This window comes from Meriones unguiculatus, chromosome 2 (genome assembly GCF_030254825.1).
Source record: "Meriones unguiculatus strain TT.TT164.6M chromosome 2, Bangor_MerUng_6.1, whole genome shotgun sequence".
In the NCBI taxonomy this organism is placed as follows: Eukaryota; Metazoa; Chordata; class Mammalia; order Rodentia; family Muridae; genus Meriones; species Meriones unguiculatus.
The window spans coordinates 45281621-45299359 of NC_083350.1; the positions used below are offsets into that span (position 1 = coordinate 45281621).

At 44.5% G+C, this 17739-nt stretch overlaps 1 protein-coding gene across 4 annotated transcripts in view; it reads left to right on the top strand.

Moving 5' to 3' along the window:
• Ppp2r2b (protein phosphatase 2 regulatory subunit Bbeta) overlaps window positions 1-17739 on the top strand; it is a 393334-nt gene that overhangs the window by 143623 nt on the left and 231972 nt on the right. Inside the window, exons 1-2 of one of the 4 annotated variants that reach the window (XM_060377327.1) lie at window positions 5503-5711; window positions 6118-6311. The exons of 1 other annotated variant lie outside the window; for it this stretch is intronic. In XM_060377327.1, coding sequence (XP_060233310.1) covers window positions 6242-6311 — 70 coding nt within the window. In that variant the 5' untranslated portion in view covers window positions 5503-5711; window positions 6118-6241. Of the gene's footprint in view, window positions 1-5502; window positions 5712-6117; window positions 6312-17739 lie in introns of those variants that run through there. 2 more of the 4 variants (XM_060377325.1, XM_060377328.1) reach the window with 2 other exon arrangements.

A 17739-nucleotide genomic window follows, 5' to 3' on the forward strand; every position in this document is an offset into this window, starting at 1 on the left:
TTGCCCAACCAATGCTGTTAGTGGGTGCTTAAGTTGCTCCCCCTATCTCAAATAAAGCTTTGAGAAATAACTTTTTATGTTTAAATTTTTTAACCATACTTTATTTTCTAGGCATAATTTCTATAAAGTGATATAATTGGTACCTTTATATATATATAGAAGTTGTTTTCTGATAATATATTCTTCCTTATCAATTATACTAATGCTTTGCTTTGAGTATGGGAATCAGGTACTAGGCAATGCCTCCTGAGAGTTGATCAACTTGTTATAGAGATCATCACTTGTACTTAACAAATATGTTACAAATTAGAACTACCCCGCACAAGGCAGCCAATTTTAACTCCAGAACCACTGGATGAGATCAGGTTAAGAGCCGGGCACGGTGGCGCAAGTCTGTAATCCCAGTGTTCAGGGAGGCAGAGGCAGGTGGATCCCTGTGAGTTTGCGGCCAGCCTGGTCTACAAAGTGAGTCCATGACAGCCAAGGCTACACGGAGAATCCCTGTCTTGAAAAAAAGGAAAAAAAAAAAAACTGAGATCAAGTTAAGATGATGTTTTCTTTCAGGCCTTCAGATATGGGCTTGGGATTTCGGACCTTTGCTCTGATTCCATGAGCACCCACGCAGATTGAAGAGAATCTGCTGCTGAATGTTTTTGTAGACTTTTTTTGTTTTATGCCTAGGCTTAGGGAGGGCAAAGATAAGGTAACTATGGAGCCAAGACAGTAGAAAAGAAAGATTCTTGGAGAGAGGGCATAACAGCATTCCTTACATTATCAGGTGTGGGAGCCTTTCAGAAGCAGTCACTCAGGGGTCCACCATGACCATTTCATAACCAGCCTGAAAGGAATCAGAGGAGTCATCAGATTTCTTCTGATAAATAGGAGAAGGCTTTGTCTTAAAGGTAGGAATCCAAGAGTTGTTTAAAAATATTATCTCAGAATTCCTTGGATAGTCGAATGTTTGGAACTGACTCCGAATGGGAGTATTGTATTGAGAAATTAGAGGGAACATTGCACAGATAACAGGGGTGGGTGCAAAGGCTTAGGTACAAAGATAACCTCAGCAACTGGTGAGTTTCTATTAGCCTACTGGTAAATGTTTAAAGACTGACTCTCACATTAAAAACAAACAAACTGGATTTATATTTTTTAAAGTATTATTTCTTTGGTTACAAGTATCTCATCAGCATATTTCAGATTCTATGCTGCCATCACGATGCCTCTCAAAGCACAGACGGGCAGAGGGGTATGTACCTTATACAACTCTGGCCCGCAGCAGTCCCTAATCTAAAGTTCCTGCAGCCCTGGGAGGACAAAAGGTTTTGTTTCCTTTCGAACGTTAGATGCCATGTTGAAGAATCATTCCTGCGGCCTTCCATGCTGCGGCATGTGCTAGAAGGAGTTACAAACTTGCTTGAAATTCAAGAGGCCTGTCTCTGGGCACCAGCACATAAACCGCCTCAGAGAGTGGGGAGAGCATTGGATGACTAGAGATCCTGGAGAGGAAACCCATGATTCCACCATAGGCAAGTGTGGCGAGATGTGTAACCATGATAAGCACCAAGGGAGCATCCTCTTTCCTATTACTTGTAGGAACATTATAGCTCAGAGGCTCTTTTTGCAAGGTGCTAAAACATCATCTATGTTGTTGTGAGAGTTGTTCATTAAGACAGCCAGAGGTTATAAAACTGAGGTTTCTGGGCTGCTTGTCTTCCTATGAAGACTGACTGGTAGTGCATCCCTCTAGCTCTCTGTAGACAGAGGTCTCCATGAAACACTGCTGAGAGAGGGCCACCATCCTCCATCGCATGAGGACTGGCTCTGGGCCAAGCCTGGGCCAACCACCTTCCTTACCTCATCTCTGAAGCTGCCCACCAACCCTGGGAACTGTCTTCTAGGGCTCTGCCTGCTTTGTAGACATGGAGGCTCAGAGATGTTAAACCACTCGATCACTTGTCATCGCTCAAGGAATTCCTAATGCCCCAGTTGGGGCACAAACCAGGATTACCTGACACCTGGCACCTGCGCTAAGACTTTCTAGACTAGAACAGATCAAGGATTTTAATCAAATTGTAGCTGTTTCATGTGCTAATTGGGCACTCCAAGATCTCAGTATGTGTGGAAGGTGGGAGCTGACTGGGCAAGTAGGGGGAGTTGTGTTGGGTGAGGGGACAAAGATAAGTGTGAGGAAAAGGGTGTGTCCACACGCTGATGCACTAGGGTGACATAAGGCTCTGTGTTTGTAATTAGCTCTCTCTGTGTAGACACAGGCGGAATTAGGTCAGGCTTTCAGAGTGCCCTCTGCTGCCCTCTTTGGAGCGTGTAGCACCATTTACTTAAACTGTAAATTGGACACTGAGTTCCGTGATGACGGAGACCAACTATCCATCTCGTGAATTAGAGTGTGGAATCTTGGTCCCATGTCAGCGTCTGGCACACGTACTTGCTGGAAATCAATAGTGGTAATGATGACAAAACAAAACAATAGCAATAGCTATCTAAGCAATAGCTGTGTGTTCTTTCCATGTGCCGTTTTATTTTGTTTAATCTCCACAGTGATTTTTATGGAACTGATAACACATTCTCCCTAATTTATGGGTAACACAATCTCTGGCTCAGTGAGATTTTGTAACCTGCAAAAGAGGTAGATGGAAACCAGCCTTACCAGTTATCACTGCTTCATATTTGATGTTGTGCCGTGGTCGACTGATTTAAATGTTTAATTACATTGTGTGTGTGTGAGAGAGAGAGAGAGCATGTTTGTGAATGTGTGTGAGTGTGTGTCTGTACACACACTCACACGCACCACTGCATGCACGTAAAAGTTAAAGGGTAACTTGCAGGAATCAGTTTTCTCCATTTACTGTGTGAGTTCTGGGGATAAAATTCAGGTCATCAGACCTAATTGTGGGCACCTTTATCTGCTGAGCCATCTTTCCAACTCCCGTTTAAAGGTGTAGCCCACACTGACCTTGATCTCAGGATCCTCTTCTAGTCACCACAAGGGACTTGATTACATCATGTGTACTACCTCAAAGCTCACACTCCTCTGTGAAGGAAAGAACTCTGTTTCATAGTGTCTGTATTCCCTGTATTTAGACCAATTCTAGCACAAATCAAATGTTTAAGAATTTCTGGCATACATACATATTGGATTCAATGGGAACAGTTATTCCCATAGCACTTAGAGGTTATAAGCTAGAAAGCCACAGGCTCACAATACATTTGTGTGTGTGTGTGTGTGTGTGTGTGTGTGTGTGTGTGTGTGTGTGATTTTTAGCATGGATAGAGAAATAAAAGACTAAATACCATTAACTATATTCAGTAATTTACTTTTCATTCAGTATGTGTTACAATTCAGTAAGTGTAAACGAACTTCTGCTAAGTGGCAGGCACCTGATATTGGAGACACGATGAAAATATTTGACGATAATGAATAGATAAATGCCGGAAAGTAAAGTGTCACAAGAATAAATGTGAAAACAGAGATAATAGAGGTTTACTGAGATCACTGGTGTGATCTTCGGGAATAGAAACAGCATCTCTGCACTTTGAAGTCTGCTCGGTGAGTGGCGGTGGGAGTCTGCACTTGCTTTCTTGTGACTTGTGCCTTACGTACTGCTGAGGGAATGCAGAATATGGCAGGAAATGCCAACGGGAAACTTAGTACGCTCAGGCTGGGGAGAGGTTGTATTCCTCATGGGTTACTATGGGAAATTCCTCAAACCCAGTCTGGCCAATAATCCTGAGCCCATTTGTTCCACCAGACATCCCTATTCCAACCAGTAGTCCACGTTCTAAAAAGGGGATGGTTCTCCCAGGATGGGCCAAGCCCTGCTACCGAAGACAAAAACCATTTCACCTGAAGGCATCATCTTGATGCTCTGAGCGACTTATCCTTTCCCCTTCTGTTCCTTCCCTACCATATGTCAACCTCCAAGAGAAGCAGAAAGGTGTGGCTAAGGGACCCAGCAGCCTCTGTGAGGCTCCCACATCAACAAGCAAGCTGCCGCCAGGACAACCCATACTGAAATGGATCGAGCCAACGTGTACCAGTTCTCATCTGCTCTTGAAATGTCACATGTGGCCTTTGGAAAAAATAGCCAAACAACTGTGTAGCACTTATGAAGCAGAGCCTATGAAACAGAACAGAAGCTCACCTTTCACCTCCTAATTGTAGGGAAACATGTCTGCGCTTTCTTTTCCCCCAGGAGATGCAGTTACTTTCTAGATGTGAAAATACCATTTTCCACCCACCAGAAACATTTTTTTTCCTTAGAAACCTAGTGGCAATTCCCAGGCTCAGTTAAGGACTTGTTTTCCCATTTTTTTCTTTTTTGAACTTCAAATACTTTCTAATTGTGTTAGCTGAAGCATTCATTGTATGCATATAATTAACTCACGGGTCCCTCAGGGCCCATCTGGCTAAACTTGTGGAGCTCAGCTGAGAAAGACATTTGCTGATGTCTCTCCCTACAGTGACACTCACAGATACCAACAGTACTTCATGAGGAAAGCAAGGGAAGTTCTTTTCCAAATTGCTTTGCTGGTGGTTTGCAACGCTCCGCTGAAGTATTTTGGTTGTTTCCTAACAGTTAACGATCTCATTTTCTTTCAAATGTGGCATTTGCAGTTTGGGAAAATGTGGGCTGGGAAGAGGACCCTGCCCTTGCCCTGAGTTGAAGAGTACCTATGGGCCCCTTTTGAGCGGTTGTATCCTTTAAATTCTGGACAGCAGTGACTCTGGATGGTCCCAGCCTCCCTTCTGCGTTCATGGACCAATCATGCTGAGGGCACACGGAAGGCATCCTAGCAAGCACACCTGAGCAGAGAAGCCCCCCCTTGTCTGTTCCAAGCGGAACACAAAGAGCTACAGAGAGTGGGCTTCTTCAGACTGAAGGTATTGACGCACAACTCAGCCCTCTGTTGTGTAGTCTCTGCCTATGTGGCCCGATGCTTTTCTGAACACCAGTTTCTCACAGTTAGGTGTTAGACCGCTTGGAAAGGAATCCGGCAGGATGGCAGTCTCAAAGTTCTGGCCCCTGCTCTGTTTTCTAGTCCTAGCCTGGAGGGCTAAGCTTTGAATAAACTCCTCTTCCAGCTCTCTCCAGGCGTGGAGCTCCAGGCCTCGCCCTTGAACTTCAGCAAGGGGCGGTCTACATCACATCCGGTTATCGAAAGGGACATCTACCCAAAAGAACCTACTCCTAAATACCGTCCTGAATGAAGTGCAGGCAGATGTCAGGAGCAAAGCAGTGAGCTAAGGGGCTCTGAGCACACGCCAGGCGCTGCCCTTGGCTGCGTGACACCAGGGGGGAGAAACTGGCATAGCGCGTCCACGCCTTTTTTCAGTGAACCTGCAGGCTATCTGCTCGCTGTCCAGGTGTCCTTGGTTGCTGCGTGCACCGCTCTGCAGCAGGGAGCAGCCGCAGCCTCTGCCTGGACTCCCACTGCTGCTGGGGAAGAGTCCTAGGGCTGCTGACGCGGTTGGGAGGAGCCTCGCCTTTAATGCACCAGCCGCCTCCAGCCTCTTGCAGCAGGAGCAGCAGGAGCAGCAGCACCAGCAGCTGCCGCGAGCGCGCGCGCCTGTGGGTGTGAGGGTGAGCGCGCTGGCGCCGGCAGCAGCGCCCTGCCTAGCTCCCCGCCGGCTTCCCTAGCCCCCACCTGCGGGAGCCGCCCTCCCGTGGGACCAGCACCCTCATCTCAACAAGGCAAGCCCGAATCCTGCCCCTGCCATCTCGCCACTGCAGTGTGGGTCCGGAAAGGCACCATTTTGTCGCGACTGCCCGCTCTCCCAGGGGGAGGAGGGCTCTTATTTTTTTTTGCATTTTGGAGCCGCTGCCTACCGAGGGGAACCTGTTGGGCATCTCCCCAGCCCCACTTGAGAGCGTCTCCTGGGCGGACGGGCAGGACCAGACCCCTCGTTGGGATCACAGTGCTTCCTGATACCCGGAGGCAGAGGAGGCAGGCGCAGCATCCTCGCTGGGAATTGGAGCCGAAGTGAGCGCACCGCACGGGAGGAGCCACCGCATCTGCGAAGAACCGAGCGGAGGAGGTGACAGCTCCACTGCTGGGTTTTTATTTTCTTCTCTCTCCGCCTCCCCGTCTCCTCCTCAGGCTCGGACCATGGTGCAGTCCCGCTGGCTCCCCTGCCCCCCTCTCCTGTGAGACTGGCTGCGGGGTAGGATCATGGATACTTGTCTGCCGGCTTCTGGTTCCCACGCAAGTAAGCCTGCTGTCAATGGAGGAGGACATTGATACCCGCAAAATCAACAACAGTTTCCTGCGCGACCACAGCTATGCAACCGAAGGTAATGCCTGCCCAGCCGCATTCCGCTGCTGGGGTCGGGTGCAAGTTGCGGATGGCGGTGCTTCACCGGTGGCCAGGCACCCAGCGGCAGAGACTCCTCTGGGCTCTGGGGCTTGTCGCACTGGGCGGGGGTTCAGGCTAGGCTCTCACCCGAGGCGCCGGAGGTGGGGGTGGGGGATGAGTTGGGGTACTGGCTCATCCATCCGGGCTCTGTGGCTCCCCAGAGCCCCACATTCAGCAGCAGGTGGACCAGGCGCCCCCGGGAGTTAAAAGGGCCTTTAGGGATTAAGCTTTTCAGGGCGCGGCTCCCAGGCAGACAGATGATCCCAAGGAAGCAGATGACCCCTTCTTGCCCCAAGACGCTTACAAGAGTCTTGGACTAAGATGAGAAGGGAGGGGCCCAGTGAGATCTTGGTCCACCCCTCTCTGGCTCTCGGTGGCTGCAGTGAGAGTATAGCTTCATTTCTTGCCCATTCATCTCTCCAGCTCGCAGGCTTACCTGCTCAGACAATCAAAACCCCCTAACGGCCTTTTTTGTTTTTTTTACAAAAGTGGGGGAGCCCTCTCCCCTTGAAAGTATGTTACCCAGAAATTTTAAAAAGGTAGCTGGAGAATCGTGTTCCGCGGCGAGCGAACGAGGCTGACACGTGGGGCGAGCAGCGGGATCCGGATCGGTGGGGCCTTTAAAAATCACCATTATGAATTCTGCAGCAGGACTTTCTGCTGAATCAACAGCCAGCAGAAAGCAGGAGCGTTCAGCAAGCCGAGCTTTGCCAAGAGGCGAAATTGTGTTCGCTCACTCTCTCGCTCGCTCGCTCTCCCTTCAGCCAGCTTGCTCTGACCTCAGCCCAGACGCTGGGCTGGCTAGTTAGAGTCAGCAGGTGGACTGCATCCTGCCTTTTGTGTAGGAACTGAGTAGAGACGCTTTCGTTTTATTTAAATGACTAAACTTTGGCCTCTGAGCTTCATTTTCTACCTGTCGGTCTTGATCCAGCGACTAAGCGTTGCATTGTCCTGCGGTAATGTCCATGTGAGAAAACGTGTGTGAAAGTGCTTAGGAGAAATGTTGCAAGGTGCATTATTAGTCTACAATTCTTTCGGAATGCTAAGATTTCTGTAATGTTTAATCACATCAGAGAAATGCAATGAATCAAGTAAGAGTGCCAGCTCTAGGGGATAAAAAAAAAAAGGCACATATATGGGGGAAGGGATAATGGTGGCTTCCTCCACAAACATCTCTGGAAGTTTTAGATAGAAGAATTCCAAGTGGTGTTGAAATACTTTCTCCATTCATCGCCGTGGTGTCTGGGGACCATCAAGCCCAGCCTGTCCATGTACCCAGACACACTGTAAGCCCTCAGACCTTAGAGGTGATTTTGTAGGATGAACCAACCATCCCTGCCCCGTGATGAATACTATTCTTGCTGATTTCTAAAAACATGTCTCCAGCAGTTGTGTGATTATAAGTCTTTGTGCTTTGTGACTGAGAGTGACCAGGAAGCATATGACATCTAGGCATACCACCCACCAGAGAAGTCAGCTAACAGACAGTCTGTTAGCTTTGTGGTAGATAGGGAGCTTTCTGTTTGTGACTACAAAGAAAGAAGGTTGCCTTCCTGTTTTCTTCTGCTACATTATGCAGGCGAAGGGAAACCTATCAAACCGAGAAGGTGAATGAATTGGAGCCAGGTATAGAGGAATGTCATTTATAAAAGGAAGAGGTTTAGAATGGCATCCTTTAATGTTTCCAGGGTCCTGGACACTACCTTTGTACCTATTTACATTGCATTTTTATAAATTCTAATTCTGGGTGGAATATTTGAGTTTGTATATTATCAGTGAGGCATGGGTTTATAGCAAAGAGCTTTTAATCTTCTCTGGCATATACAAATCAACCTCCTAGACCTCTGTACCTGGTCTTAGGTGAAGACATGGGAAGAGGGGGAAAAGGAACAGAAGCTTGGTAGAGCAAGAAGCTCTCTAGGGTCTTGGTCTGTTCATTTCATGGGCCATCCATTCAGCTGAGCTGGACAGTAAGGAAATAGCCCCACCCCACCCCTTCCTATGAACACCCAGGGAGGTACCAGCCTGCCCTGTGAGAACATCAGGTCCAAGTACTCTGAGACAAAATTCTCCTCCCCAAGTTTTTTTTCCCCCTTCTCCACAGTTTAAACTCACTTACTGGCAGGTTACCCTCTAGTCCTTTAATAAGACTTTTCCTTTATTATCTCTTTACATTTATATGCCTACCAGTTGAACATAGCAGGGTATTTTCCCTTAAACTCTCCTTCATGTTTTCTCTGATCTCTCCCCCCCCCCCCCGTCCCATTTGCTCTGATCATCCTACACTGCAGTATTCTATTTAAAGCTGAAAGAGGTTTGCTGTGTAGTTACTGTGAAGGACTTTAAACTCAATTTACATTGTAAGTGGTAGCTGCAGGCAGGTTTAGCTAGCTAAGAGGAGCAATGCAAAAGCCATGAACTAACTCCTCTCTCTCTCTCTCTCTCTCTCTCTCTCTCCCTCTCCCCCTCCCTCCTCCCTCCCTCCCTCGATGTGGGCCATCAAACTTACTGCCCCCCCAACCTTTTTCCATCTTTCTATCTTTTCTCTCCTTCTCAAGTCGACATCATCAGGCATGTTCTACTCCAAGTACTCCTCTAAGCTTCTGTGTGTGCATTTCCACGTATCCAGAGTGGGGTGCTAACCCTGAAGCCTAGAGATGTTACTAGTTACAAGGTCTAATGTTTAGGAATGTCCAATCTTCAAGCTAGAAACTGTGCCTGAAGCCCATATGCATTCTCTAGAAAATTCTGTGTGCTGCCTCCTACAACCGGAAAGATGACAATGATTTCCTGAGTGTATACACTGAGCTTCTATCTGAGTAGATTTCTTTTCAGAAGTAATTTTTAAATGTGCACATGGGTGATATGTAAGGAAGGATGGAGTTGGGGTCAAGCATAGGTCAACATACTGGTTTGATCAGATAGGAGACTCAAGGTTCCCTAACCAAGGGTTCATCTCTTGGATCTCTCAGATGTAACTGTGAAATCCTTTCTGCATTTTTAGACATCTGCTGGAGTAGTCCAAACACCTGTCTTTGTTGCAGCATTCTGTGGATATTATAGATTAATCTTGTGCTTCCAAATGGGGTTACAGAATAGTGCCATAAATGGAATGCTTTAAAATAACTTTACTGTTCTCAGTCTTCTTTGCTGTAAAATGGGCATGATATTAGAACCTTGACCACAAGAAAAATGTATTTGATACAGAGAAAGCATTCAGGATATTGCCTATCACGAATCATCCCAAATCCACTATAGCTGTGAGTGTTCAACTGTGTTTACACATAAAACATCCTCTGGCTTTAGGCTATATATTGATAATGGGAACTTTCGAGGGGAAGGGTTATTTGGGATACGGCAAAAGCCACCAGTCTTCTCTTGGCTGGTCCTCTAGCCAGAGAACTTGTCATTTAGCAATTTTCCCAATTACTGGTTAATTGCTGGTTGTATCTTGGCATCAATAAGTTCCATCTTCCCCCCAGAAGCCTTAAGAAAAACTGTCTTGCTTACACATCATTGAAAATAGGGGGTGGAGGAAAGAGAGAGAGAATAAGTTAACTGCTTAATGTAGTTTCTTCAGGTTATTGGTGTATTCCACGTTTCTCTTTTCTGGAAACATCACGTGGAATTCTGCAGAGGTGAACAAAAATGTTCAAATACATACGTGGCCTCTGCCTTTATGGGATGTCCAGTTTAACAGATATAGTTAATTTAGCAAGTCAATATATGGGCCATGCATATGGTGGAATGTATGTCTGGTCTAGATTGAGATTCAAAGTAGATTATGATTTAGAAGTTTAAGTTTAGAACTCCAGAATGAGGTGAAGGTGTTTTAAGCAGAAAAGGTAGTGGATACAGGAGCCCAGAGTTTCAATATCATCTGGCGGAATCAAGGAACGGATAAATGACTATAGCTAGACTGTAAGGGGAGATTATTTAAGAATGAGGGTGGAGCCTGTGCTTAATTGGGAATACACCAAAAGTAGGAATGATTAATGGAAGAACAGAGGAATGGGTGAATGGATAGCAATATGATAAACTGTATAGTACATTAATATAAAACCCAAGTGTGCCCAGGGACAGTCTCACTGTAAAGCAGTCTTGTTCATTCTGCTGTCTGTTTGGAAATTTAAAAATATTGGATGAAGGGAGACTGAAGCAATACTCACAAACCAGATCACATTGAACCTCATTGCTAAAAAGGAACTTAGATTTTACCCAAAGATGGATCAAAAGCTATTAAAAGATTTCTATAGGGAAGATAGACCTGTTTTGGTTTTTTCTAATGCTCAGTCTGGCTGCTACATAGGGTAGGGTCAGAGGGCTGAGAATAAGCTGAATAGAGAGAAAAGCTGGAAGATAAGGAGGAGATGCATTTGTACACAGGGCAGTGGCTGCAGCAGACATGGAGAGTCAGATGGACTGGAGACGTTGTAGGGAAGACTGCACAGGCCGTACATGATAAGATAGTTTGGGTGTGAATGCAACGGTCAGTGCTGAAGACAACTCTCCGAGTCATGAGAACACATACAAGGGGTCCTCGCAGAAAAACAGGAAATGGGCTTCAGAAGTTGATAAGTTTCAAGAGGACCTTGGCACGTGTAGTTTTACATCGAGGCTCTAGAGCAGTGGTTCTCAACCTTCCTGACGCGATGACCCTTTATTACAGTTCCTCCCCCAACCATACAACCATACATCCTTGATACTTCATAACTTTAATTTGCTACTGTTAAGAACCATAACGTAAATATCTGTTATGCAGGACATCTGATATGTGACCTCTCATAAGGGTCACAGCCTACAGGCTGAGAACCACTGCTTTCCAGTAAGCAGGTGTTTGCTTCTGATATGCACAAGAAAGGCCTAGATATTTAAATATTAAATATTTAAATGATATTCGATCACATGAGCATATTAAAATTATTTAAAACCATGTGAATAGATGAGACACAGATGAGAAACTTATTTCGGGGTAGATTTTGAGGCAATGAGTACAAATAAACAGATCCTAGTAGGAATCAAGAAATTACAGCAAAATGTGCTTCACATTGAAATAGAGATTTTGATCATTATGATTACCCAAATACCAAAAGTTTTCAAATAACAATACATGGCCGTGTGTAAGCAGGGCGGTAAAATAGAAGGAGCCAGTCTCAGCTGAGAAGAGTTTGGACATCTTTAAAGTAAGCTCCCAATGAAATGCTGCAGCGTTAGGAAGCGCAGGCTCCTTCCGCCATTCCTCCAGGAAGGGATGCTGTGGTGAATAAATCTGGGCAGGTGTGTGAAGATAGCTTTTAAGATGACGATACAGGAAAGGCACTGGAAAAATAAAAGGAGGTGCTGTCCCATGACAGAAAGCCTCTTCTAGTTCCTTCAATTGCTTTGGTATTTGTATGCAAATGGCGGATCGGGATGGAACTTGCAATGCATATGGATGAGTGAGCTCTCAGAAAAACCTGAAATGGAAGGTGGTGGAAAGAAGCTGTTATGCCTTATGCTATTGTAAGTGACCTTTCTGGGGACAGGAGATGTTCTGCAACTCAATATAATAACCAGAGTGCATTGAAATTACCAGCAAGTATTCATTATTAGCAACCAGGTCCCAAGGGCCAATTCCAAGCCCTTTATGAGTGCTGGTCAGAAACATAGCGGTGAACCTGGGGTGACTGCTGTTGTAGCAGCCCTGTCAAAACACTGATAATGCTCAATGAAAAGAGCACGCCGATAGGCTGACATTCCTAGACTCCGGCATTTGCATTTAAGAAAAAACAACAACAACAACAACCAAGGGTCCCATTCAGACGGCAAAGCAGAAGGAAGGTGTCATTGAGTACTGACTATAATCCAGTTTTCCTAGGTGTTTCTCATGTTTACTCGCCTAATCTCCTTGAGAAAACTGGGAGGCTGGCCGAATTAATCAAACATTAGCCTCATTTCAGAATAATAAATTCCATGATACAAAGAACCAAACAAACTCATACACATTTGTATTGCAAGCACACTTCCTCCGAGCCTGGGACAACCTGGACTCCAAGCATCTGCTCTTTGCCCAACCACTCTGTTTCTTGTGAGGATTTTGGTGGACAGAATTCAAATTGAGTTCTACCTGTTGTCAGATACCCCTTGCTGTTCACTCAGTGCTTTCGGGTTCACTAGCCTGACCCTTTCCCAACAGAGCACAGCATATCTGTGGGCCCTCTCTATCATATCACCGGGAGGGAGCTCAATTCCCTCTCCCAGTGACAGAGCCCATAGCTGACATACTCCTGTAGACTAGTTCCACGCTCTAATATAAAAATAATGAAATATTTATGGAACCAAACAGTCAAGATGTGAGAACTAGCTGGAGTTTTCTAAACAGAGATTTCAGTGTCTCCAACCCCCACTCTAATATGTTAACAGTGCAGTGAGTTTGTGGACTGAGCTCAGGCAGTGCCCATCAGCTACGTACCCATCAACAACGGACAGCACCAACTGTTATCAGTGCCTGGACCACAGTGAAAGAGTGGCAGAGACGCTGGTTGGTACATCTCTTTCACACAGATGTAAAGGTTCATGAGGCCAAAGCCCGTTCCCAGAGCCCCCATGATAAGAAGATAGTTTCCATCCGGCATGTAATCCTCTCCCCAATTTCCTTCCTGCTTTTCTAATGGGGCACTGCAGAAGTTTAGCTGAAAGCCCTGCCCCAGCTCTCCATTTGAAGACACAAAGTAGTTCCACAAGCTCACCAGGGGTTTGTTGCAAATAACCCAGGAACCTCAACTTCTTAGGCTCCAAGTTCACGAAGGAAAGAAGTAAGAGTGAAGCTACACTAGGTGTGTGTAAAATCATAGAAAACTAATTTGCATTCACTGGCTTCTTTGGAGGATGAACAAACCATCCTAGGCAACAGGAAGGGGGATGTCACACTGTCAGAAGAAACCTTAATTACGACAACTGCAAAGAATGAAGGAGAGTGTGTGGATACTGTACAATGAGTTGTGTAGGGTTTAGAGGTGGGCAAGTTTTGACCACAGAAAGCTAAGAACTTTGAAGGGGTGTATGCCTCATGGGACTGGTTGCCAAAATGAATTTGTACCTTGCCTGTTTATCTGTACTTTGGTTTCGCCTGGCAATTTTTATAGTCGTAAAGATTGTTACCATGTCAGAACTCCTCTTTGCCTGTGCCTTCTGATGGGTCACATGGACGCCCATGTAATGACTGTACCCACAGTTTGCTTAGAAGTTCCTGTATGAATGGATGGAAGGCCGCTTGTGTTTTTCTATTACAGAAGCTGTCACAATGATAACCTGTAAACATGTGTGTGTGTGTGTTTGAGTAGACATTCTCTTTTCTAATTTTTATCGTCTTCAAAGATGAGATAGATGCTGGTTACTATTTCTTAGCAGGGTGGTAAGAAGACATATTTGCCCCACCCCCCATTTATTCTCGTGTAACCTTGATTAGGCAGTTAATCACAAGGACCTGAAAAAGGAGCAGAAAGCATGCTACTACCATGTATGCTGTACTGAATCTAAAGTTCGCGTCGACCTGAGCATCCATAAACAGGAATGATTGCTAGTAGTTGGAGAAAGCTTTCTGTATGCCATGGACAGTTGGGCCTCTAGAGTATGTTCCCATTTTAATCCTCACAGTTCCTTTGGTTCCTTTCCTTTAAATGAAAACATTTAAGCAGAATGCTGTTATTACACCTCAGTAGATGTGACCCAAGTCACACCCACATCTGCCTGATTCTAACCGCTGGATTCAGCGCTGTAGTAGATCAGTTCTTCTTAGTGGCTGAACCATGACTACAGACAAACTGAAGGCATGATGTCGACACAGTTTTCAAAAATACTCTTCTTAGTCAACATCAGAACAAAGAACCCTGCTTTTAATCAAGAATTTGAAAATGAATGAGAAAACAAAAATTGTAAGGCAATTCACTGGTATGGGATGTACATCAGAAGGCCTGGCCAGGATTCCCAAGCCTGCCACAGTAATTAGTCACTTTCGGTCTCTGAGCTTCCGTTTCCTAATGTGCTAATGATGAGTTTGGAGGTGGGGGAGGGAAGGAACAATCTGTAGTTTTATTGGCTGTAAATGTCTGCATTGATCTCTGTCTGTATTCATGATCATCTGGGTCTCTGGTATGTTCAGACACTGGGCTCGGGAGGGTGGGGGTGTTGCAGGGGACAGAGGCATAAGCTCTGAGTAGCTCCAGAATTCCAGGTCTGGCTGTACTTCCTGAGGAGCCAGATCATTCTCCTGGCAAGAAGGCTCTGATGCAGCCAAGAGGTAGAGCCAGAAAGGGAAATATCTCTTTGCCAAAAGCTGCTGCAGATGGAGGAGCCAGTCTGTCTGGGCAGCCCATGACTTTGAGAGAAGAGCCATTTGGCAAAGTTGTTGGCAGGAACTGCCTTGCAGCATGGGTACTGGAGACAGCCGTAGGCTGGAGTGAATCCGGGATGCAGCAAAGGTGGCTGCTGGGACAAATAACCATCTGATGGGCAGGGTGCTGCTCATCTTGCTTCAGTGACAGGGAAGAGCAAGTGCCAAGCAGGAAGGCTGAACTCTCCATGACAGGATCTGACAGGCACAATGGCCTTTCCTCTCTGCACCAAACACTCCATAAAGAGGTATAAACCCCCCATGCTTTTTCAGAAACAAGGGAGGCTGCAGTATATCCTCCACTGTCACAACGGAGACTGTGAAATCCACTAATTCTAAACTTAAACAAAGCCTTGGGTTGCCAAAGATAGTACAGGGTGTGCTGGGAGTTGTGTGTGTGTGTGGGGGGGGGGGGTCTGCCGAAGTTTCTTTATTCTTGTTTCAAAACATCTTTCCATCTATTTGGGCAGATTACACTTTGCCCTTCAACAAAAGTGAAGGTAACTACACACACCAGGTTCTATGCGGCTTCCAGGTTTGCCAGTAGGTGACCTGGGTGGCCCTTTGATTGTGTATCTTTGCCAAGCCTTTTCTAATTACAAAATTAGGGTGGGAGATAGAGAAACATCTATTGTTTTGATGCCAGACATGTAAAAGAATTCCTCTCATCCTATGTATGATAAAGGGTTGAGAAAGTTCAAAAAGCTGTCTTACCATTAGTGGCATTCCCTTTGAAGAAGAATATTCACTAATTTCAGTGAAAAATAGAATGCATACATGTTATAGGACTCTCATGTCTAGGGCTGTATTTTTCTTGCCCACCCCAGACCCATTACGACAAAGACCACAGGCACTTTTGTCTGCTTGAGCCTGAGTGGGTGTGTAGTCACCTCACCAGAGTGATTTTTCATGGTGCATGTCTGCGGTTGTCTACTCCATTTAACTCCACAGTTCTGGTCACCTTTTGAAAACACCCAACTTACCTTTCATTTGAGACAAGCATTTTTTTTTTCCTTTTTACACCATTCTTCCATTTGCCCTGATATGAAGTGAAATAGACATGAAGAGAGTTGGGCGCAAACTACTGGTTCTCAGTAAACACACAACTCAAGAAGAAGAGCAGAAGTCTGTCTCCCCCTGTGTCACCTCCTAGAGGAGCTTTATTTACACATCAGGATCCTGGCTCAGTTTTAATGCTTTTAAAATCAAGTATTTCTCTTTCGCTTTCCTGTAGGGTGGCTATGTATGTAATGTAAATTTCTGTACATGTAAATATGTGGATAGTTTAGTCTGGATTTCACATAAGAGAAAATGTGCAATTTTTATATCTAAACCAAATGTGTGTTTTCTAAGCACAAATTGAAATATGCTACATTCTTTTTATTGTACAAACCATTTGGACATATACTTTAGATGTCATAATTCCTTTTGAATAACTTAATAGGATGAAAATTTGATATAGTCTTCATTTTTTACACGTGTGTGGATATTCTATAACAGCAGTCAATGAGCTTTTCATGACAAGGACCAGAACCTATCCCAATAACTCACCTCTTCCTCTGTAGTTTGTGGCAATGGCTATGTACTAGTAAGACTAATACTGTGTGGAAAAGCACTGGTATTAAGAGAGAACCAAGTATGTGCATAGCAATGAGTGTTCAGTGTGTAAAGAAAAGCCTAAAAGAAAAGCATTTTTACCTTTAGCTCCAGACTAACTACCATCAGTATTTTGTATATTTCCTTTTAATTGTTCTCTTTCTCATTCTTTCTGTCTCCATCTGTGTGTATGTGTTTCACATGTAAAAGTGGTGCAGTTTGGATTCAGTTAAGGGGATAATTCTGTACTATCCTGTAGTAGAATCATAACTTTACTACTCCCTTAAGTTCAAATTATGCCCAGTGTGTTATAATTGTGTGATAAATAGCAGGCTGTCTTCAAATCATGTCTTCAGTTTCTAAAGTCCTGAACTACATGACGTGAGCAATTTATTTCTACATGATATTTATAACTTATTTTCTAAGAGAGCTGTACCAGTAAATTTTTTTTTTGCAACCAATATGGCCCACCCCCACTTCTGCTCTGGCCACAACTTTGCCTCAACTTCTCATTCCCACAGATTTTTAAGGTCTTTTAAATTCATCTTGGGGAAGTTATATGGAATGAGAGTTAAAAAAAAAAAAGTCACTGATTTTTAATCCAGTCCCTTTGGCCCATTCTCTCCTGGAGCTCTGGCTCTTTTACCCTTTCTGAGCAAAGAGGAAGGTTCAATTCTAAACCATTAAGTGCACGGGTGAGCAGTTTGTTTCCCAAGATGCAGTTGCCCACTTATGTTAAATAAAATTACTTTCATGGTTCCCGGGCATCATTTGTAGATGAGTATATGGAACCTGGTGACCCAGAAATGTTAATTTTCCTCAAACTGGTAAGTAGGTAACTTCAAAGAATTATTGACCCAGTATGACAACCAGTGTGCTTGCTTAATGAGCTAACCTCTCGTGGGGCACAAATTTGACATTTCTAAAAGCTGTACTTTTTATTTTTCTAGTTAATACAGTAAGCATATAGTTGAACGTAATTTGAACTCAGGAAAAGCTGAGAAAGGGTAATTCCACCTTTTATTGTCTTCAGACTTCCATAATATTGCTAGTTTTCTCCAAAAATTGACATTGTAATTTGGTGGAAATGAAAAATAATGTAAATCAGATTCATTTGATCTGTATGAATATGTTATGATGCTATTATATTCTTAGTGGTCCTGAGTCCATTTTAAACTCTTGTTGGCTGTCTAGATTTGGGCTGTCTTTGGTTTTTACAATTGGAAGTCAGTTGGAAGTTCTGGTTCATTTGATTTGTTGGGGCGCTTGAAGTCAAGATACCAGGTTCTTTAAGATCTCTTTATATTAAAACATTTTCTGAAGCATTAAAATTATATAGCGTATATGGTCTACATGCTCAGTTCATAAAATTTAAAGATGAATGGATAGATGGATGGGT